Below are 20,943 nucleotides of genomic sequence, written 5' to 3' on the forward strand. Positions count from 1 at the left end.
GACTCGTCAAACCTCTCGCCCTGAGTAGTCAGCTCGCCAAACTCCCCATCATCAAAATACAGATCGTCTTCCTCTTGTACCGGCTGCGGAGCGACCGGCTTACGCTCATATAGATGGCTAGTTTCATCGTCAAATACCGACTCATCAAATTTCTCGCCCACAGTGGTCAGGTCACCGAACTCCCCGTCGTCAAAATACAGATCATCGTCATCGTCATCGACGATCGGCTGTGGAGCCATCGGCTGTACACTCTGAACCAACTGCGGCGTCTCAACCGACGATGCCGTCGCCGGCGGCAAAGACTGAATGCCGAGATCCTGCTCAGGAGCCGCAGCCGGCTCTCCGTTCGACAGCTTCGGGGAATGTTCCGCCACAGGAGCCGGGGAATCCCCGGCACCATCATACCCCGGAATCCCGGGCGTTAGCGGGCTGGCAACGACCGGAGACAGCTCGGGAGCCAGCCACGACTTGTTAAGGATGTTGCCCGTGCCCGAGAAGCCCTGGAACTCGTAGTCCTCGTCTGCATCGACGTTGACCCCAGGGATCTTCTCTTCGAAGTCGTACATGTCATCGAGGATATCGGCATCAAAGTCTTCGCCGTCGCTGAAGCCCGGGTCCTCCAACTGGGCCTGGGCCCTTCTGGCGGCCTCCTTTTCCTTATGTTTCTCCTCCAGCAGCTTCTCCTGCGCCGACGACTCCACGCCGTTCATATCAAAACTGAACCGTGACGCATTGCTCTTGAAATGCTTGGGCAGGCCCAGGGACTGGTGCGGCAGCATCTCAATGGTGTCCTCGTCATGCCCAGCGGTAGGCTCCTGTTGAACCTCGGGCTGGTCTCCTGTATCTTCCTTGGTTCGCACCTGCCCATCGGGCGACTCCGCCGGTCCGCTCTCCTCCGGGATCGTTGAGGGCAGCTTCCGAGCAAACACGGGGAGCGCGCGGGAGTCGGTTTCCGCCAGGGAAGGATCTGTCAACAAAGAGGACTGCAGATAGGCTTTGCTCTCGACCTGCAACACCTGCTGGTTGTCCTCCTCGAAGTGCTCTTTGAAGACGGGTGAGTATTGCGTGTGCCGCTTTGCTTGCTCACTGTGCTGGGCAGCGTGGGCGGCCTGATCCGCACAGGGTGCAATCGGCTCATTGGACGATTGATGATAGGTGTCGTGGAGCAGTACCGGAGGCGTGGAGTGATTGCGACGCGGACGCGGCGCAGAAAAGTCATGGACGATCTTCCCGCGAATCCGGGGATCGTAATCGTCGGGGATCGCGGGGACCAAGTTGCGGGCGGAGTTCGTGGTGTCAGCGGTGCGGAGGCTTGTTCCTTGGTGCGAGCGCCGTCGGGCGAGGAGTGACATGGGATTCAGTAGATGCAGCCTGGTTTTGCCCGACTTGTGATGGCCATGTTCTGCCCCCAGATTATCCCGATCTCCCTGCCGACGATGGCTGCCGCCATCACTCTTGTAGTCGCGCTGCGCGGTGGCGACCTTGTCGGCGGACGATGTTATATCGGGAGAGGTCTTGAACCTGAAGGGGTGACTCGAGGACGGCATGCTGGGGGTCGAGTATCGTTTGAGGTGGGGATCGGAGGGTTGGTGATTCGAAGAAAGTAGGTTTTTGCCTATGGAAAGTCGAAATGGAGAGCTCGTCCGGGGGATGTCTCCATCCCCATGGTGTGGACGCGAAACTGTGAAGGATGACTGCGAGTAATTGGACTGGGAGGTGAGGGCTGGGTCTCGGTCGCGATCTTCGGAGCTGGAGTCGCGCAGGGCGTGATTCTCGAACGACGAGGAGGACACTGCAAGGTTGGCGGAGGTAGAAGTGGGCGCATGGACTGGGCTCGCTGACACGGTAGCTGCTCTCTTCGAATCCGACGTCGAGTCGATTGGGCTCGGTCCTTCGGCGGCTGGTGAGGGGTCGGCGAAAGCGGGAAGATTTGTGTTATTCGGAATGACGGGGAGCTGGGGAGGAGTGTTGGATACCAGGCCTTTCGCCGTGGGCTGCACAACGGACGACGAAACGAGGGATGCGCTCGATCGGCGGTGGTCGCGACGCCAGTAGGAGAAGACTGTGGAGGGGGCCATGATGAGGAATGCGCCAGGAACACCTGGAGGTGCATCCGGGTGAAGGTTAGCGTCTAGAATGTGAGGAATCGCATCCAGACCATATTTTTTTTTGCGAGTTGCTTGGATCGTCCTGGGCAGGAATGTGAGATGAAAAGTTTAAACGGATATGTACGGATATGTACAAGTGGAGAGGACAGCGTCTGCCTGTAGAGAAGCTAGAGAAGAAGAATGGAAGAGAGAAAGAATCAATCATTCGAGTATGGATGAATGATGCAGGATAATTTGGCGTGGGGCAATTCTCCATGTCTCACCCGGCGCGCGGGCAGCCGTCCAATGGTTGAGATTCAAGGGGGGGAAAGCCGTTTAATTAGGTACTTTAGGTACTTTAGGTGCTTTACTATCTTCTTGCTCATCTCGTTTTCTCCCTCTTTTTTTTTTTTCCCACTAGCTTGTCTACTCAGTACTTCTGCTGCACGCGAAACTTGGTCCAGTCTCAAATCAGGGGCACGGACGGAGTCACCACCAAACATCCGAAACATTGCAACGAAATGCCATTGACAGAGAAGACCGGGGAGAACGCATAGCCGAAAACGATGATGGCCAACAGGTTGCATGCTGCAGTCGGAATTGTAATAATACCTAATCTATCTCTTATCTTTTGCTTTGACTTCCCAAGCTACTACTGGCCACTGCATGAATTGCCCCCCGCCAATGTTGTGCAACTGTGATGGAGAGGTAGATTGGTTCCTATTTTTAGACGGCCGAAGACGACTCAGCATTGGAGGAATGTGGAATCGGGGAAATGGTAATTTAACGGTATAATACACAAAAACAAACCCGCTAACGTAGAGAGGATATCACCACAAATACTGAACAACAAGACAAGGCGAAACAAACAAGGCTCCAGAAACACAAAGCGAGCTCAACGCAACTACCGTAGAATGCATCCGGATCAGTGATTGAAATATAGAGATGCAGAGCGAGGAGATGAACTGGTCAAAGGGAGATGAGAAAGAAGCAGATGAGACGGACTAGACGATGCTCTGCCTCCAGCGATCTATGACCTCCCGTTGACCGGGGTGGATCATTGGTCTCATCGTCTTGGCGGGATGCTTGTTAGGTGCATAGCTGAGATGACTGACCCCCAGGATAGCATCGCTGTAGAATGTATTCGGATGCGCCACCCCAGAGACATATGGAGCAGCCCTCGCAGCTGCATATCCAGCCTGAGGCCCAGGATACGTTGGCATCTGCCGCAACGACAGTCGGGGATCGTTGGAGTACTGCTGCTGAGCTGTCCCTTGTGGTATGGGAATATCTTTAGTAGGTGGCCGCTGCATGGCAGAAGGACGTCGGGCATGTAAAATATCAGCCATGCTTCTCCGATACCGTGGGAGCTTCAGTGTCGAGTTGTTTAGAGCTTCGGCTTCCGCCTCGCGCTGAAGACGAGCTCGCCGTTGCGCGAGAGTCTCATCCTCGGGCGGGATCGCATCAGCCTTGCTCTTCTCACCGTCGGCCCCGACGTTGTTAATCTCCGCGAGGATCTCGCTTGCGAACTCGCTATCCGCAACAGTGGAAGGAGCCTGGTCTTTAGACTTAAGCCGCTGAAGACGTTGGGCCAGGGTTTCCTCCTCATCGCCGCTTTCCTCGGCTGCGGCCATGGCGTCTTGCACCGTAGCTGCATACATCGTGTTTGAGCGCCTATCGGGAGTGCGTGGTGGGGGCTCCCCCCGGAGGCGGGCTCTACGCCGGCTCAGAGGTTCCGACTCTTCCATGGCTCTCTTCTCCATCAGACCGAGCGGGCGCGCCTCTTCCGTCGCGGGCGCCTTTTCAGGGAACAGCATACCCAGCGGGACATCATCGTCGTCGCCCTCGTCCGGCTTGTTAGCATCTGCACTTTCCCAGGCCAAAGTTACTGGCCTCTGTCGCCGATGCTCGCTCTGCTTCTGAGCGACAGCATCCATTTGAAGGAGCGTTGATTGGAGTCCGAAGGGGCCCGCCACGGCTTTCTGCCGTTGTTTGAGTTCATTCTTCCGCATTTCCAATTCTGCCATTAGTGTATTTGGCGGCCCGGTGAACTCTACTTCCGGTTCAAGTGGTTGGCCGAGGTCTTCGTCATCGTGGTGAACCACGTCCGCACCGCTAGTTGCGCCATACTCATCCTCACGTAATAAGGTACCTTCATGCATGTTTGCCGCCTCGGCTTCTGTTTGTTTATAGAAGCGATCGGAGGTCACTGGTCTTGCTTCCAGCTCCGGATCGGACAAGCGGCGGTCGAAGCCGAGAGTGCTCCGAGAGGCTCGCTTCTTCGAATGATCAAGCAAACCCCCGGCGGAAGGTTTACGTGTGAGCTTGGCATGACCCGCCGCGCCAGCAATGGGATGGTCGGTAAATGCACTCACAGGGGCATGTGTTGAAGCATCAAGTATACTATCCAAGGTGGCTACCGCGGAAGCTTGAGTCAGTTCTAAATTAAGTGGCACCGATGGCTGTTCGAAGAAAACACTGGCACGAAGCTGTGGCGGCAACGCTGCTGCCTCCTTGTCTCGCTTGAGAGCGGCGTTGCCGTCCGAGTCCTGTTGTGACAGCCACGGGGCTGATTTGCGGTTATCGACAGGAATTGAGCCAAGAAGCTGTGTGCGGCGCTTCTCTCTCTCTGCGCCTGGTTTTCGCGACAGACGAGGGGGCAAGTTCAGCATCATTGGCACCGGTGCGGGGTAATAGACCATATCCTCGCCGGCCTGTGGTTGCTTGTAAGTTTCGGATCGGCTCGCGAGCGGCGGGCGGGTAAGCGATACTCGGCGCACCAGGTCTTTCTCCGAGGGAACATAGTGCACGCCGTCGAAGTCAGTGAACAGGACTCGAGCTTGCTGGTAGGTGTCAGTCGAAGCCGCCGTGCAAGGACGGTCGAGTTCTTCGCCCAGTAGGTGATTGTAATGCTCATGGTCGACCAGACGAAGCTCTCCTGGGGCGGGCGCAGAAGGGGGAGGAGGTAGGTACGGCATAAGGGGCGTGTGGTTGGTGGATGCCGCGTACGACGGGTTCGGAACATGCTCCGAGACTTGAGCGAGGCGCGAGGCAGACTGGATGGAGCCATGACGGGACGACAGGCTGGCCTTAAACCCATCTTGGTTGTTGGTATAGACCGAGGAGCCACTGGACCTCCGTTTCTGCTCCAAATCCATCTTGCGGATCTCGTCTCCAATATTGGTTGAGCTCATACTCATCCGTTCAGCACTCCTCTCCAGGCGTTCCACATTATTGACATAGGCTCCTTGCAGGGACTGTAGACCGGGGGTCGGATGGTTGAGAGGGATGGGCTCTCCGGAGATGGGACTTCGGAGCGGCGCTTCGGAAGGGGAAGAAGCGATGGTGGTTGCGGTAGTGTCAAGCGGAGGCACGCGACGGGAACTCTTGGGACTTTGGGCTGCGGAGGAGGAGTGATCGGCGGGTAGTTCGTAGTCATCGTCTTCGACCATGTCGTAGCTGGTTGAGGTGATCGACCGGATCATCGAGCCTAAACCGCCGATGCTGGAACTTTCGGCTGATCTGGCAGGTTGCAGATAGTTGCCAGCGCCGATATGGTCCGCATCCAAGGGAAGTGGTTGGAAGGATGCATCATGGTGCTGGGACTGGAGGGAAGGACTGCGGGAATGCTGATCGTCAGAATCGCTCGCATTGGAAGCGACCTCGTGGTCGGCCTGTAAGACGGCGTTGTAAACCATGGTCGAGCTGTGCTGAGGAGATGAACGCGAGTGTCCAAGCCATAAAGGGGATGAAATAATTCACTCAACAGGCCCCAGTTGACCTGGTCGAAGCAAGCGAAACAACGCGAGAGCAGATTAGAGTGAGAGGAAAGTCAGATGTTCTGGCACAGATAAGAGATGAAGGCGGGCCCTGCACTACCGCGATAGTTACCCCCCTGCAAGAACAAGAACGTAACTAAGAAGGGTAGAGAGGTAAGCGAAGGAGACGAAGGATTGGAATGGGAAGAGAAGGGAAAAGAAGGAGAGGAAGGAGAAGAAGGAGGAGGAGAAGAAGGGAAAGGATAGAAAATCCCCTTGGATAGAAGATATTATCAGCTCCGACCTGGCATTACGCAGTTGGAAAAATAATAATTGGAGATGGGGGAGAAGAGGGAGGAGGTGGAGGAGGAGGAGGAGGGGGATGGTTTTGGGTGTGGAAGTAATGTATTGTAGAGGAAGGTCTTGTACTCCGTATTATTGTCATCTTTTTTTTTTCTAACTATGGCCTGGGTTGCTAAATTTGGGTGGCCGAACCAGGCTGGACCGAAAGCAGTGGAGTTAAGTCACTGTGAGTGTGGGAGAGACGGGACTAAGACTCCTAGAGAGTCTTAGGGGGATCCGCCACGCTGTTTGCGCCAGACAAGGGTACTGGTACAGTACCGTACAACAGGTACATAACATGTATGCAACTGTAGTAGACAAACTACAACAAACTGTTCTGGGTAAGAGGTCAGGAGACAGTTCTTGCAGTGCTAGGTAGTCACTAGTCACACACGTACATGAGTAAGTTACTACTGTAGGGCTCTTACAAAACACAGTACACTCTCCCTAGACAGAGAAAGTACTGTATGATGCTGCTAGATGTCAATGCCAAATTACCAGTATGGGCTAGCTCAAATTGTCTGTTTCAGGGTCTTCTGCTGGGCGAGTCGAAGGACAGCCCCTGGGGAAAATGTCTTACGTACCCGGACTCCCCCAATCCACCACTGCCCCTTTCTGACACGAACACCACTGTTCCCACATCCATATCGACAGTACCGAGTACGGAGCAATACATTCGATGCACCAATCTATTAGTACAGTACATACTACCTCCTGGAATCTTCCAGCTGGTCGATCTGCAACACGAAGGTTTGCTTATCTGACTCCATCACTGGCATACCTGTATGCCCGCGGTAATCGTTGGCTGTTGTATCTACGCTAGCCAGTAGTTAGTGGGGAGTCTAAAAGCAAAGGGCCAGGCGATCGACTGGATGGATGAATGTACCGTACAGCAGTATCCCTCACATACGTATCCAATGCCCTTCTCCCTTTATCCAACTGTGCATCAGCGTCGGATGATAGAGGCGGAGTATACCGCCCTTTCAAAGCATTTGCTGTCACCCTTGGAATCACCCTTCGCCCGCCAGCAGCTTCGCCCAGCGACATAACTTACTTATCACGGTCAAGTCGAAGGTTAGGGTTTCTACCTCCCTCGCGATATGACAGATACTCAGCCGCAGGTCAGGAATCCTTGCTCAAAGAAATTAAAGCCCCACCCGCAGGTTCGCTGCAGTAGTTCTTAACCCATGCCCAGAGATCTTGTGGCTGTCCTGGACGTAGAAGGGAAGTATTTTAGTCTCCTCCATATTTAGTCCCAATTCACCTATACCACGGCGCCTTCCGCCTCTCAAGATTTCCCTCACTCCTCGCTGTCGACCTTGAATTACGCGAGCATGCATCCATCTGGCCCAAACGACTAACTACGAACCCACTCAACAAACAATAAAAAAACAACCAGCAGCCGAGCAATGACCTCATTCTCCCAAAAATCGCTCAGAGAAAGCCACGGCAGGAAAGTGTGACAAATTCACTAACATCCCCGGCAAGTGGGGAATGATGACGCTATGCGCTCAATCTCCCACCAGGAACGCATGGAAGGCTGAAGCTATCCAAGGCGATTTCTGCTGTCTAGCGCCGTCCTCCGCCAGACTAAGAGGATAGGGCCCAGACATCAACGAAAGTCTACAGCCAACAAGGTGTGTCCGGTGCTCGGATACGCTCCACCTTCATCCCAGCAGCGAGCCCCACTTCCATGATTTGCGAAAAAGAGGCGCCGTAACGGAACCACTGCACCTCCCCACAGGTGCCCCCAAGGGCCCCAATCATCAGGACTGAAGCTTTAAACCCTGGGGTTGTTGGGTGCCTTGAAGGATCCTTGTCTAGTGTGAACGGACTCGGGGTTTCGGGAAAAACGGATCAGAATCAAGCAGTCTACACGACCGTCAGCTGAAAGCAACAGGTTGTCGCTCAGCGCTCCCATTCATCCGATACGCCGTGCATGGACGAGTGGTTTTGTCCGTAAGGCGATCAGTGGCCAACAAGCTGACGGATCAACAAATGATAATCGGCCAACCGCAGAAGCCGCCAATCGGTAGAGATGACGTTGTCGGTGACGGATGGCAGTCGCTGGGCAGTTCAGCCTTACTCGGAAACTTCCGTCGGATCGTCTCTACGAGACATGGATGCTTTCAGGTTTGAATACTTAGGCCTCTCGCATCTACCTCGCCCGATGAAGCTTGACGGATCGTCGAGGGCTATAGAACTAGGTTCCATGTAGCGACCGACAGAGGAGCTAAGAGTATGATATGCATTCGGCTCTCCCTCCACTATTCTTGATCCCATAGTTACGGAAGTACTTCACACCGAAACAGGATACAACCACATGACTTGAACAATGTGCCTTCACTGAGGGATTTAACGTCATCGCGTCAGTAACCTTCTCAAAAGTCTGATGCCGGCGATTCTCTCGAGATCTTTTCCGCATGTGTCTACCTGTTTTCAAGCTAGTAAAGACACGTATAAGACGAGATTGGCTCCAGATTCTAACAACCTCCGCAACTCAACGCGAATGCATGCAAAAAACATACACTACTGACGACAAAACAGCCAGGCTTCCGATGCACAATCCTCCATCAGCAAATAATGAGGATCTCGTCAAATGATTTTACAATCTATTCGACCCCATACACATATGGAATCCGATCCAAACACAGACCCTAATCAATAAACTTGAACTTGCATGCCAGCATCAATTCATCTCTCGTACATTACACAGCCTAACGCTCACAGATCACGCTTCCTCCTCCTTCACCCCCTCCCTCTCCTTCTTCCTCATCTCCTTCAACTCCGCCCTCTCCCTAACCGTGCTCGCGACCCCCAACCCATTCTCCCCACCCAACGCCTCAAACCCCTGAATGACCCCCTCGCGGTCCCCGGCCCCCATCTCCTGACTCATCTTCACCTTCCCCTGCAACCGCTCAATGCGGATCTCGATCCCGATGATGTTCTTCTTCAGCAACTCCACATAATTGACCGGCGCATCCGCCACGGCCCACGGCTTCTCGTACCCCATGATGCGCGTCTCCGCCTCGCGCGACAGATCCTCCACCTGCCGCTGCAGGTACGCGCCCGTCTCGTCGGACTTGCTGTCGCAGAACACCCGCACCTTGCCGTACACCTGCGCGGCCGAGTAGTTCCAGGTGGGGACCACCTTGCCGGTGGCGGGCTTGGTCTCGGTGTAGAATTTGGGCGTCACGTAGTGATGATAGGGTCCGTTAAAGAGGACGAGGACCTCGTCGGGGAGCTCGAGGGCCCCGCTGCTGTTCTGGGTAGTGTGGTGGGCGGCGAGCGCCTCCATCAGGGCCTTGGCTTGCGGGTTCTGCTTGGCCATGTGGCCGCGCAGGGTGCCGAGGAGGGTGGGTTCGGCACCGGCATCTGTGGCAGTGGGGGACTCGGGCACGTCGAGGACGAACGGGATGTGGCTGGTCTGGAGGAGCGGGTGGGAGGCGGATTGGATGGCGGTCGTGAAGATGCCCAGCGGGTTGTCGCGGATGAGTTGGTGCAGGTAGGCGATGCTGGATTCGGCGTGGATGGCGCGGAGATACATTTTGTTTTGTTTGGGGTGGTTTTGGGTGGTGAAAGTGCAACGAGGGCGGGGGTGGGTGCGGGGTTTGGTTTAGAGAACCCGTTGTCGCAGGGAGAGGGCACTGGCTTTATTATAATGAGTTTGCGTCAATGGGTTCCGACAGAACCATGCCCATGTGCTTCCTGTGAATCAAATTGTGAGTAGGCCCACCGAGCTGTCCTTGTTGACAATGAATTCCCCCCCCCCCCCCCCCGCAGACCGTTATCGCCTATCGCTGATGTTCTGAAGCTGGTGAGTCAGGCTTCCAACTGGTCTGATTGGCACACTCCGCCGAGGCCCGCGGAAAAACGATGTAATTGCCTGCAACTGCGGAGTAGTCCCGCGCAAGTATGTCTTCTTTGGGTGCTTGGCTCAATATGATTGGGGCGTCGACAGAGAATTGTTCTAGAAACGTGACCGAATGACTCTTCTTGATAATGTTTCTGGTTAAGATACAGTTCCTGGATTGTTGATCTAAGGGAGAATGCAATTTATCAGGGCGCTAATACTCTCTCGGATTAGTGACCGAGTCAATTCGCCGTGCTGAAAACAAGACAGCCAATCGGAGAGAGCTCTATTTCGATGACACTTGCCGTTCTGGGAATGTGTCGGGAGTGGGCCAGGGATCAATGGATCTATGATGTTGTGGAATGGATACTATGTACATGCAGCAATCGACTGTCTGATTGAGTTTAGTGTGCAGGGAAACTGAGTATATATCTGCCACAAATTTGCACCTCCTCCTGATTTCTTGAGTTGTATCGCTCTTTTCCCCGACTTTCCCATACTTGATCTGTTTGTGATAGGAGATGTCAGAGGACATCATCTCCTACATCAACCTTGATCATCGACTCCGTGAAAAGGATTTTCTTCGCAGCAATCAAATAATGTACATTTCGATGTCGAGGAGTACTGCTCTCTGCCGGGGGCGCCGTGACTCGCAAGAGAGTTGCCACCATGCGATGTTTATCCTGCAACTGGCGGGCCTAGGTCGCAAGCGGGTAGAAAGATATACCATTTCGGTTATAGTATCTTGATATTGGAGAAGATCTCGCAGAAACACGACGAAGAGCGTCTTTCGACTTGGAATCGCTCACTTTAGATCTCCGGCCAGTCCTTTGACACTACTCCCTTCCAAGCACGAGGATTGCCGCAACAATCGCAGTCAGCAAACCTACAGCAACCGCCCCGCAGCCGGCACGCCTGTGCCTCCTTGCCATGGGGTTCTAGCTTCTTAGACATCCTCAAATCTGCCCGGATCCAAGCACCCTTTACCGGGTACTCGTCGCTCAATGCCTTGATCTTCTGCCAGTTCTTCCGTAGTTGAACCGAGACTGTGTGGGACTCTCGCGTGAGCTGGTTCCGTTGCATCGACTGGTCGTGTGTCGAGTGGGGGCCAGAGTCCTTGGGGGTTTGTCGAGCTTCATCAGTTTGCTCGGCTAACCGGGCATGGCGCTGGACCAGAGCGCTAGCCTCGGCCATGAGCGCCTTTTTCTTCTGCAGGTAGTCGAGTCGCAGGGCCCGCTCCGAGTCGAGGATTTGGACCTTAGCGACTAGGCTGACTAGGGCGAGGAGGCGAGGGCGATTGGCTCGGTCACAGTAATTCTCGAGACTCTCCCACAGGTCGGTCCCAGCATACACAAAGAGCTTGGTCGTTATCGTGGTGAGGGCGCACAGAAACCCGACGAGCATTCCCAAAATCGCAAAGATGAGAGCCGTCAGTAGAAGCACCAGTAGCAGCCATACAGCTGCATCCAGCATTTTTGCGGTTACTTGCTCTTTTGGGAGACCCATGGGGCAAGGTTGATTGTATATTTTGCGGAAATGGAAGGCAAAGAAAAGAAAAGTAGAAAACAAGAGGCCAGAGAATGATCAGAACTCGAAAGAAAAAAAAAAAAAAGAAAGAAAGAAACCTAGACAGTTAAGAAAATTACAGACATCGATGTCAAAATCCGGGGTGCCGTGGACACGCAAGCCTTTACGTAGAAGTGCATTACAGATTTCACCCTAGTGCCTATTTGCAGTTTCGCTGCGATAGGCTTCAATCATCACGAACTTCGCATTATCTTCTGTCCGCCTACATGCCGTGGCTGAATCACAGCAAGGGACGTTTTCCCGATATCTCATGCGACGAGAACCTGGGACAATCTCAGATTCATAATCTCAATCGAATTTGATTTTATGTGCAAGCACGGTGCCTGTTTCTTCTGCATCCTATATCTCAGTTTCTGAGAGTATCATGGAGACCTAAGGTGTTCCCACTCGTAGCACTAACATAGCCTATAGTTTAGCCCATAGGAAGAGAAACCACAGTAGCTAGCCACTTTTCCTCCGCTTCTTGTCTCTATGTAGCCTGTAATTCGTAGTTGTCAGCGAGCAACGGACTACTAGGTATGCACTAGCTCGAGCAGTGATAAGGCGACCTATAGTCCGAATCTAAGCTCTTTGCTAAGCGACCCCGCAAGCAAAGCCCGATGCTGAGATAAATCTAGGTGGTCCTGCCGGGTCAGCCATAAGGCCCCGCCTCCCCACCCCTGAGGCTTTAAGCTAGTCTCAAGAGATATCTAATTCATCGAGAGAATGCGGACCTATCTGGTAAAGTTGTATACTTCATCATGGATAGTATCTCTTGAGAAGAAAGTGGGATGATCCTGACCAGTCTTGGTGTTTGGTTGGCTAATCGAGGTCAGTGTACCACGTGGCAACTAACTGATACATATGACTACTAGGTACTTAAGAACAATAGTAGTTTCATGATGCGACTAAAAGCATAGGGTACCCGAGCTACGCGTGTATAAACTATCAGTGAAGGGGATATTTATTCACGACGATGAAGAGAGCGTTGATGAAATTCACATTTATTGCGTCCCAGGTTATGTACATATCTTTTCATCGAGTATACAAAGTCAACTGGTCTACCAATCTTGGTAATATACATTATACAACACCCGACCCTAGCCATCCAACCAACCGCTGATCTAGCTCATCACAGGCCGAAGTAAAGAATCGACCCAACCCCCAACAGCAACATCCTAAGTAGTCCCAACCCCAGCCCAACTACCGCGAACCAACCACTTCAACCCCACTCTAAACAGATTTATAGTTTCCCGTATAGCGCTTAACAACCTTGAACGTGCTATCGGAGGTACAGGTATTCCCAGGGATGGTGACCTCGCCACTGCAGGTGCCGCTGATGCCGGCGCTGATGCCGATAAAATCGAGAGACTCCTTGGCCTTGCCGGGGTAGGCGGTGCCGTCGGGGTCGTAGGCGCTGCAGAGCTTGGGGCTGCCATCGAAGGCAGACTCGCACCCGAAGGTCCAGGTGCCGGTGAAGCAGTCGGAGGTGTACTGGACCTTCTCGCTGTCGTCCACGCAGGGCGAGTAGCCGTCGGGGTCGGCGTTGTGGTAGATGGTGTTGCCATCGTCGTCGGTCAGGGTGAAGCCCGCCGAGTAGCCGCTGCCGGCGCCCTGGATGTCGCTGTAGGAGTCGGTCGCGTAGAGGAAGTGGATGATGTCGGTGGTCGCGACGACGGTGGAGGCCGTGGCGCACAGGGTGAGGAGGAGGGATTTGGCGAGCATCTTGCAGGCTTTTTTTGGGTTTTGTTCTTGGAAGATTGGGAGATGGACGTGGTTTGAGATGAAGAGAGGAAGAGACTTGAGATGATTGTCTGTGATGTTCGAGAGAATTGTCTGCGAGCATTGGGGTATTTATATCCGGGTTGCGCCTATACATGGAGCGCAGCCCGGGAGCCTCATCCATCTTTCCAAGGCTTGGTGGAGAAAGTCTTCCCCGTTTCGTCACAGAACTCATACTCTAGACTTTGAATAAGGCTATGCGGGACTGTTTTGGGGGCTGGAGAACGGATCTATTGCGGAGGATTGCGGGATTATCTTACCCCCTTCTGCATCACCCAATGCATAGAACCCTGAGGGTGATCAGTCTCGAAGTCTTCCTTTTGCGGGCAGCCAGCCTCATCGCCCCCAAATTGCGGAGATGCAGCCTCGTCGGTGTGGGGTGCTCGTCCCACCAAGCTTTCGCGAAGTGGCCATTGAAGGCTTGGTAGGTGGGGCTTGGAGGCTTATCCGGAACTGGGGCACATCCTTCAGGTCGTCCATCACCGGATCCTGCTCGCTACACCTGCTTCCTAAGGAGAACATTAGCCATCAGCTATTGTTAAATATATACTACCTGCTGTCTATGACCTGATTTGAGGTTACGGGTTTGGCAAGGAAGAGACTAAGCAGAGGATTCAAAGGCTGGCTTGTATTAGAGTGGCCTACCTGCTAAAAACACAACGGCTATGATGTAAGTACTTTTCGGAGTCCTCACTTTACGGCGGAGAAAGATTATCTGTTGCTTGGCTGAGAGCTGATCTTCATTGATTCATGGTCTACGCTGTAGCAATAAGGCTGGGCAAAGCGAGCAGTATGATACAGACGGCACAGGTTAAACCTGCACTGGAACTAACTTGTTCCTTATTAACCTAATACTACATAAGGAAGCGCATGATCACTCGTTTCCTGGCATGAGAAGCAGCCCGTCCATTAGAGCCCCAGTTCGTCGACGCTGCCAAGTCGATGGGTTGTCTGACTAGAGTCTCAGGGGTGCCGATCTCGGGGATATTGGTTGGTGTATAGCCTCAGGCAGAATGACTGTGGGGCCTGAGGCGGAGCCAACTTACCAGGAATCTGAATCATTCAACATTTTTCAATATAACAACGCTGATATGCGTCTTGAGAATCGGGGGGGGGAATAGCTAAAGAGACAAACATCCTTTTCTATGCTAGCTCCTTCATACCAATATCGATACTCTTGACACACAGTAGTGTATATTGTCAAAGTCGTGATCAAATGCTCAAAATCCCTCGGCTGGTTATCAGACCAACATCAACCATCGATCACCTCCAGGAAACCGGCAGAATTCGAGATCCACTCCTCCTCTACGGTGTCATGTTGACTGTGGCGAAAAACGTCTTCGGTAGTAGCAGAGTGCCATTCTGCTTTGCCGACCGCATTCCACAACGGGGTATTCCGTGGCCACGGAAATTGTAGATCGCATACTTGAAGGGTCCTGCTTGCCGCCCTGGCCTCGTCCGCAGTATCCTGGCCAGTACTCTTTTGTTTCGTTGCACTGGTAAAAGCCCTGCAAGCCCTAAACAGCGCCAGGTTGAATCGTTTGACCTCCTCGACGCTCACCCACACATAAGTCGCTGGATCATCCTGGCAATACCGATTGAGCATGTTGGGATATGACAGCAGCCCCAGCTTCTTGCAACTGGCGACCAGCCTTTCCAGCAGATCGCGGGTAGGGAGGGCAAGGGAAGGCTTGAGGTCCGGGCCAAGCACTTCACCGCCGTGGGACAGCCCAGCGAAGATGATATGGAGCAAGATAGCCTGGTACGTCGGGATGGGCCACGAACAGGCGCTGCATGCGTTCTCTGAACTCGAGGCATCCCATACCGCCTACGGAGTTCCTCATTAGTCAGATACCTCTACACCCGAGCGAGGTTCTCAATCACATACAGTCTGTTCACGAATGGCAGAGTCAAGGACCTTATGCAGATCCATGGCTTTGGACTGGGTGTCTTTCTCCCGGCTCATCCACAGCCCCAGAACCACCATCGATTGCACCAGCAAGGGCGTCTCATACTCACTGAACGAGCCCCGGTGAATGAAGGGCCAGTGAGGATGAAACCGCTGGAAATACAGACCGAGATAGTGACTCTCCATTGCAGACCGGTTCGCCCTGAGTTGGGTCGACATCGACCGCGACGGCATGGGTTGCGGGTCCGACGCGCGCTTGTCATAGTCACCAGGCTGTACATTAACATCGGTTCGTCGGTGGTGGTCAAGAGAACAGGAGATCCCTCGACGCAAACAATTGCTACATGGTGGCTCGCCCTGGCACCGGATCTTCAGAGTCCGGCAGTGTGTGCAGGCGTGTTTGGTGGGAGGCGCTATCTCCTTGGTGACATGCACCTTTTGCATGTGCCGACGGAGTGTGTCGCTGTCATTTCTCAGTGTCGGGTCATTCCATTGGAGGGGGTATAGTATCTCTCACCGTCGGCTAAAGGTTTGAGCGCAGATCGAGCACTGTGGAAGCTGACGGCGGGTATGTTGCGTCTCATGCCGATGGCGATGCTCCCTCCGTTGATAGCTCAAGCTGCAGCCCGGGAATCGACAAGTGTATGTGTTCGAGGTATTCGAGAGCATCTTACTGATTTGTCAGATATTCTAAGACTGATCAAAATGTGATCAATGGTATTATTGGTGTGAGACTACAAGGCAATGTGAAGCGCAGGGTGACCAGACGTTTCAATAACGTTTCACTGGCTTTTCCGTGAGATGAATAAACTTATACGTAGCTTAGTAAGGTGTCTTGAATCACGTAGATGATGAGCCAACTCTGTCTCAAGGTCAAAGACACATATGTTCATGGCACTGGCACGCCACTTCCGAGTGCCCCACTTTGTCCGGAGTGCCCACCCCGCGCGGGCATCGCATCGGGATGCCCACCTTGCTCGGAGTGCCCGCCTTGATCATTCAGCCTGGTATACGGCGATCGGCTTTGTGCTTTGATTTTTAACTATGGGTATATGCAGTTCCTTCTACTGCAGCGATATAAGATGATTCTATGAACAATTTCTAATCCGTAGACCACAAAACAGCTATAAGTACTGCACTGAAGCTGGCCCTACTTGCAGCAATGTCCATCTTCCAATCCTATTCTATTCCCGCCAGGCGAGCTACTTCTGTCCCACCTCGTGATACTTGACCAATGGCTCCCTCAATCCTCATCGCCGGCGCGACAGGCAACACCGGCCGAAACGTCGTCAAAACCCTATCCCAACTACTAGCAACCACCGCAACCCTACCCAACCACCGCATCATCGCCCTCACCCGCTCCGCCCAGAGCCCGATCGCGCAGCAGCTCGCCCAGCTCCCCGGCGTAGAACTCCTCGAGCAGAACTGGATCGACCTGACCCCAGCCTGGCTCCAAGAACACGAAGTTGTGCGCGCGTTCATCGCCTCGCACAACCAACCGAACCACTTTGCCGAGGAATCGAGCTTCCACGTTGCGGCCCGGCGCGCCGGGGTGCAGTACGTGGTGCGCATCTCGACCACCGCGGCGAACGTGCGCCCGGACTGCGACGCCTACTACGCCCGGGCCCACTGGGCGATCGAGAGCCTCCTCGGCTCCCCGGAATTCCACGACCTGCAGTGGACCTCCCTCCAGCCCAATATTTTTGCCGGGTTTTGGCTGGCCTCCGCCGCGGAGTTCATCAAGCACTCCCGCACCACGAACGGAAAGCAGGGGATGCTGAGGCTGATGGCCTCCGAAACGGCGCCGGTGGGCATCGTCGACCCCGATGAGGTGGGCGCCTTTGCGGCGCACCTGTTGGTCGAGGCGGACCCCGCGGTGCACCATCGGGCTAGGTATGTGCTGAACGGGCCTGTGGATGTCACCGGGCGGGAGATCGTGCAGATGGTGGGTGAGCGGGTCGGGGCGCCGGTGGAGCGGGTTCGCTACGAGGACTTGTCGGATCTCGATGCGTATCTTGAGCAAGAGTACATGGGGACCCCGCAGTCATCGCGGAATGTGGTCTGGTCGGTCAAGCATGCGCTCAGAACGGCGTGGGAGGGGAAGTGTGCGGCTTCTACTACAAGTAGGGAGGTGCTGGAGATCGCGGCGCCGAAGCAGACACCGGCCCAGGTCCTGGATGATTTGCTGAAGGAGTAGAGGGAGAATCACTCATCTATCAGTAGTGGTGGGTGGACCTGGGATAGACACCTATGCTTCGCCTCTTGGGGAACAGCCTTCTCAGTGAATACGCTGCTAAACAGTTGCATTAATTCAGAAATTCCACCAATTGATTCAAGTATGACTTCAGTTTCACCAGGAAACGATCACGTAGTAGCATGACCGACGGAAAAAGACCGTTCTTTTCTGCGGGGATATGTGGCCGCCCCGGCCAAGACCAAAGCTGGAAACGATTTCAACGGACAAACGGACAAATCTGACCGCCTACCTAGTACTGTACTTCTTACACTCAGCAGCAACCTTAGCAAAAATCAATTGTGTGTTGAATCAGACAAGTAGCTAGAATTTCCCCGAGCGGTAGCCCAGGGATAGTGAATACTGGAAAGAAAATCGGACATCAGGTACCAGATTCCTACCGTTATAAAAGCAGTCGCACCTATTATCTATGAAAGGCAAGCGGATAGGCACCTCTACCCTACCTCTCCAGTAAGCGAAAGCTTCCCGCAACGGAACAACATCAACTTACCAATACAGTACCTACCGTACACTACATAACTTACCTCCCCCAAACCCCCTCAACCCCCCAAACCGTCCATCACACATCTACAACTCAAGACCATCCAAACCACCCACCCCTAAAAGACCAAAAAAAAAATGCCCTGGCGCCCCCTCCACCCCACCGACCTCCCCGCGCTAACCACCATCGCCAACGCAATCCACCAAACCCTCCCGGAACGCCCGGAGATCTTCGCCGAGCGCATCCGCCTCTTCCCGGAAGGCTGCTGGGGCCTCGACGCCGAGAATAACGGCCAACTGGTCGGCTACGCCATCTCGCATCCAATCCGCGCGGGCCAGCCGCCGGCGCTGGACACGCTGCTGGGGCGGATCGCGCCGGACGCAGACCAGTATTACATCCACGACGTGGCGATCCTCCCGGGTGTGCGCGGACGGGGTCTCGCGGCGGAGGGGGTGCGCCGGCTGCTGGAGGCCGGGGACCGGTATGGGACCACGGGGTTGGTGTCGGTTTATGGTACGGAGCGGTTTTGGGGACGGTTTGGGTTTGGGGTTGTGGAGGTGGGGGAGGAGTTGAGGGCGAAACTGGAGGGTTATGGTGGGGATGCGGTGTTTCTTGTTCGGAGACATGGGAGCTGGGAACCTTAAGTAGAGGGAGTTGAGGGATGGCTTGTTGCTCGTGGTGCGGAGTTTCTGTGTAGATGTACTCATGTCGGTTTTGTTTGGGCTCTAGTGGGTGTATTGCTGGACGTGTTGCAAGCTAGTAAGATTCACGATTCAATATACACGGGTCTGCAGCACGAGACACGCCCCGTTCACATCAATCAATACCTCGCCAGTGCCGAAGAATTACTCGAATCCCCGCTTCAGATTCTCAAATCGACTGAACGGATAATTCAGCGTATTCGGACTCCGATCCAGATCCCCCGTCCGCAGAAACTCGTTCACCGTTGTCCGGATCAAGCTCCGCTCATGCCCGACGGGATGATCCCCGCTCAACTCCCACCACATGGCGCCCCCCAGCCCCCTCCGCTTGATGTACTCGACCTTCATCGCCGCCACCTGCGGCGTGTCGTAACTGACCACCTTCCGCTCCCCGGGCGCATGACTCCAACTCGCCAACAGATTGCTGTCCACAAACTCCTGATGGCCCGCCGGCGGCAGGGCCTTGTAATCCCACACGCCATTCTCCCATGACCCCTCGCCGACCCCCTGGAACGGCCGCCCGGGGCCCTCCGTATTCTCAAACGCGCGCCCGTACAGTGGCATCCCGAAGATGATCTTGCTCGGATGCACCCCCTGCGAGACGTACGCGTGCACCGCGTGATCCGCACTGAACGGGGTCAGCCGCTCGTGGCCTTGTGGCGCGGGGAAGACGTTGGCTTGGTGGCCCGCGTGCGCGTCCCAGCTGCCCGCGAAGTCGTAACACATCAGGTTCCAGAAGTCGAGGTAGGGGTCCATGTCGCGGATGCGGAGCTTGGAGAAGTGGGTGGGGCCACAGGGGGCGGCGATGGTCAAAAGCAGACGCGAGGGGAGGCGGAGGTGGGCCGCATAGCGGTCAAGCTCGCGGCGGGTCTCCTGCAGCAACAGCACGAAGTTGGCGGCTTGCTGCGGGTCAGCCGGGTACTCCCAGTCGATGTCGATGCCGTCGAATCCCAGGTCCGCGAGGAGGTGCACGGCGCTCCGGGCGAAGGTTTGGCGGCCCTCGGGCGTGGAGGCCGGTTGGGCAAAGTTGGCGCTGTAAGTCCAGCCACCGATCGATAGGAGGGTCTTAAGGTGGCGGTGCTGCTTCTTGAGGAGGAAGAGCTGTTTGATGCAGCCGTAGGCGTTGGTGTTGGGTTCGTCCCAGCTGTCGCTGGGGTAGTGCTTTTCGAGGTCAGAGTAGGTGTCTGTCAGAAATCTGAGGAGTGAAATGTTAGATTTGAGAAGAGGGACGCAGAATGCGGGGGGATGTACACTTCGCCCGTGGGCCGGATGTTTGCGAATGAATCTGATGTTTTGTTAGTGGGTGTGTAGTCCTGGTACATTATGGGCTTCATACATAGGATGTGTGTGATATACTCGGCTGGAATGTCCTGAGGTTGGTAATTACGGCCATAGACGCCCTGCACACAGGTTAGCTAGAAAACCTCCCTTTGTAGGCTAAGACACACCCAGTTGGTAAAATATGCCACTGTTTTATAGGCGGGCCCTTGCGGAACGCCAGGAGCGGGTGGCGGAACCATCTGCGGGGGAATCGGAGGAGGAGCACGTGTTATTTTGTAGCCTGAAGTCGGAGCTGCAGGACTACCTAGATCACGAGGAGCCGGATCTGCAGCCTGAGCTGGCGGCTCAGCTCTAGGAGCTTGACCGGACGGGATCTGCAGTTCCTGGCCTGGATAGATGAGATCTGGGTTGGTGAGCTGCGGGTTGGCGGCTTTGAGGGCATCCAGAGTGACGCCATGATCTTGAGCGATTTTCCACAAGGTATCTCCGCTAGCAATGGTGTAGGTAGGCATTTTGCAGGAAGTTCAACAATATTTTGGGAAAGGTAGGAAGGATAGTTGGAGGAGGAAAGAAACAGAGAATGACGATGAGGCGGAAGACCGGACGGCGGTTCAGGCACCAACTGCAGTCAACCTTAATTCTTTATTTATCGAGGGGGTAGCTCAATGAGGACTAGCCTGAACTGAGCCATGTCCCACCTGCCTCTTACAGTATGGTCAGTGTAAATGCCTCAGGCGGAAAAGCAGGCTCGTTGCCTCAGGCCTCATGACAGGATCTAATCCTCAGCCACCGAGTCACACTGAGCGTGACTGCAGTGATCATCACTATCTCGGCTATACTAGCGTGGGGCAGCTGATGACTCGATCGCCAGCCAACAAGTCGTCTGAATATGTGTCGATCTGGGATTGATTGCAATGAGGGTCTTGACA

General features: G+C 54.4%; 9 protein-coding genes across 9 annotated transcripts in view; 2 read left to right on the forward strand and 7 right to left on the reverse strand.

The window, feature by feature from the left end:
* Window positions 1-2,409, reverse strand: part of BO86DRAFT_386095 (uncharacterized protein) — a 3,899-nt gene extending 1,490 nt beyond the window's left edge. Inside the window, exon 1 of the mRNA XM_025671255.1 lies at window positions 1-2,409. This exon is cut by the window's left edge and continues 1,490 nt beyond it. Coding sequence (XP_025531692.1) covers window positions 1-2,078 — 2,078 coding nt within the window. The 5' untranslated portion in view covers window positions 2,079-2,409.
* A 290-nt stretch (window positions 2,410-2,699) lies between these two features.
* Window positions 2,700-6,236, reverse strand: BO86DRAFT_386096 (uncharacterized protein). Its single transcript, XM_025671256.1, has one exon. The coding sequence runs from the start codon at window positions 5,783-5,785 to the stop codon at window positions 3,092-3,094; it is 2,694 nt and encodes an 897-aa protein (XP_025531693.1). The 5' UTR covers window positions 5,786-6,236; the 3' UTR covers window positions 2,700-3,091.
* Window positions 6,237-8,820: 2,584 nt separating this feature from the next.
* On the reverse strand, window positions 8,821-9,912 carry BO86DRAFT_354688 (FMN-binding negative transcriptional regulator). Its single transcript, XM_025669588.1, has one exon. It carries the CDS (start codon window positions 9,732-9,734, stop codon window positions 8,919-8,921), a length of 816 nt encoding a protein of 271 aa, XP_025531694.1. The 5' UTR covers window positions 9,735-9,912; the 3' UTR covers window positions 8,821-8,918.
* Window positions 9,913-10,850: 938 nt separating this feature from the next.
* On the reverse strand, window positions 10,851-11,513 carry BO86DRAFT_437022 (uncharacterized protein; the record flags this gene model as incomplete). Its single annotated transcript, XM_025676042.1, has 2 exons — window positions 10,851-10,876; window positions 10,931-11,513. The coding sequence occupies 2 exons, from the start codon at window positions 11,511-11,513 to the stop codon at window positions 10,851-10,853; spliced, it is 609 nt and encodes a 202-aa protein (XP_025531695.1).
* A 1,326-nt stretch (window positions 11,514-12,839) lies between these two features.
* Window positions 12,840-13,331, reverse strand: BO86DRAFT_376119 (uncharacterized protein; the record flags this gene model as incomplete). Its single annotated transcript, XM_025670518.1, has 1 exon — window positions 12,840-13,331. One exon carries the CDS (start codon window positions 13,329-13,331, stop codon window positions 12,840-12,842), a length of 492 nt encoding a protein of 163 aa, XP_025531696.1.
* A 1,202-nt stretch (window positions 13,332-14,533) lies between these two features.
* On the reverse strand, window positions 14,534-16,123 carry BO86DRAFT_354690 (Zn(II)2Cys6 transcription factor). Its single transcript, XM_025669589.1, has 3 exons — window positions 15,815-16,123; window positions 15,277-15,760; window positions 14,534-15,216 (listed from the first exon to the last, which is right to left on the reverse strand). The coding sequence occupies exons 1-3, from the start codon at window positions 15,964-15,966 to the stop codon at window positions 14,641-14,643; spliced, it is 1,212 nt and encodes a 403-aa protein (XP_025531697.1). The 5' UTR covers window positions 15,967-16,123; the 3' UTR covers window positions 14,534-14,640.
* Window positions 16,124-16,413: 290 nt separating this feature from the next.
* On the forward strand, window positions 16,414-17,690 carry BO86DRAFT_386098 (NmrA-like family protein). The gene has a single exon (XM_025671257.1). It carries the CDS (start codon window positions 16,532-16,534, stop codon window positions 17,492-17,494), a length of 963 nt encoding a protein of 320 aa, XP_025531698.1. The 5' UTR covers window positions 16,414-16,531; the 3' UTR covers window positions 17,495-17,690.
* Window positions 17,691-18,054: 364 nt separating this feature from the next.
* Window positions 18,055-18,954, forward strand: BO86DRAFT_386100 (GNAT family N-acetyltransferase). The gene has a single exon (XM_025671258.1). The coding sequence runs from the start codon at window positions 18,170-18,172 to the stop codon at window positions 18,674-18,676; it is 507 nt and encodes a 168-aa protein (XP_025531699.1). The 5' UTR covers window positions 18,055-18,169; the 3' UTR covers window positions 18,677-18,954.
* On the reverse strand, window positions 18,777-20,617 carry BO86DRAFT_167158 (endochitinase). The gene is made up of 4 exons (XM_025666470.1): window positions 20,182-20,617; window positions 20,070-20,133; window positions 19,985-20,018; window positions 18,777-19,928 (listed from the first exon to the last, which is right to left on the reverse strand). The coding sequence occupies exons 1-4, from the start codon at window positions 20,524-20,526 to the stop codon at window positions 18,878-18,880; spliced, it is 1,494 nt and encodes a 497-aa protein (XP_025531700.1). The 5' UTR covers window positions 20,527-20,617; the 3' UTR covers window positions 18,777-18,877.
* Window positions 20,618-20,943: the final 326 nt, after the last annotated feature.

Source organism: Aspergillus japonicus (genome assembly GCF_003184785.1).
Source record: "Aspergillus japonicus CBS 114.51 unplaced genomic scaffold BO86scaffold_5, whole genome shotgun sequence".
Classification (NCBI taxonomy): domain Eukaryota; kingdom Fungi; phylum Ascomycota; class Eurotiomycetes; order Eurotiales; family Aspergillaceae; genus Aspergillus; species Aspergillus japonicus.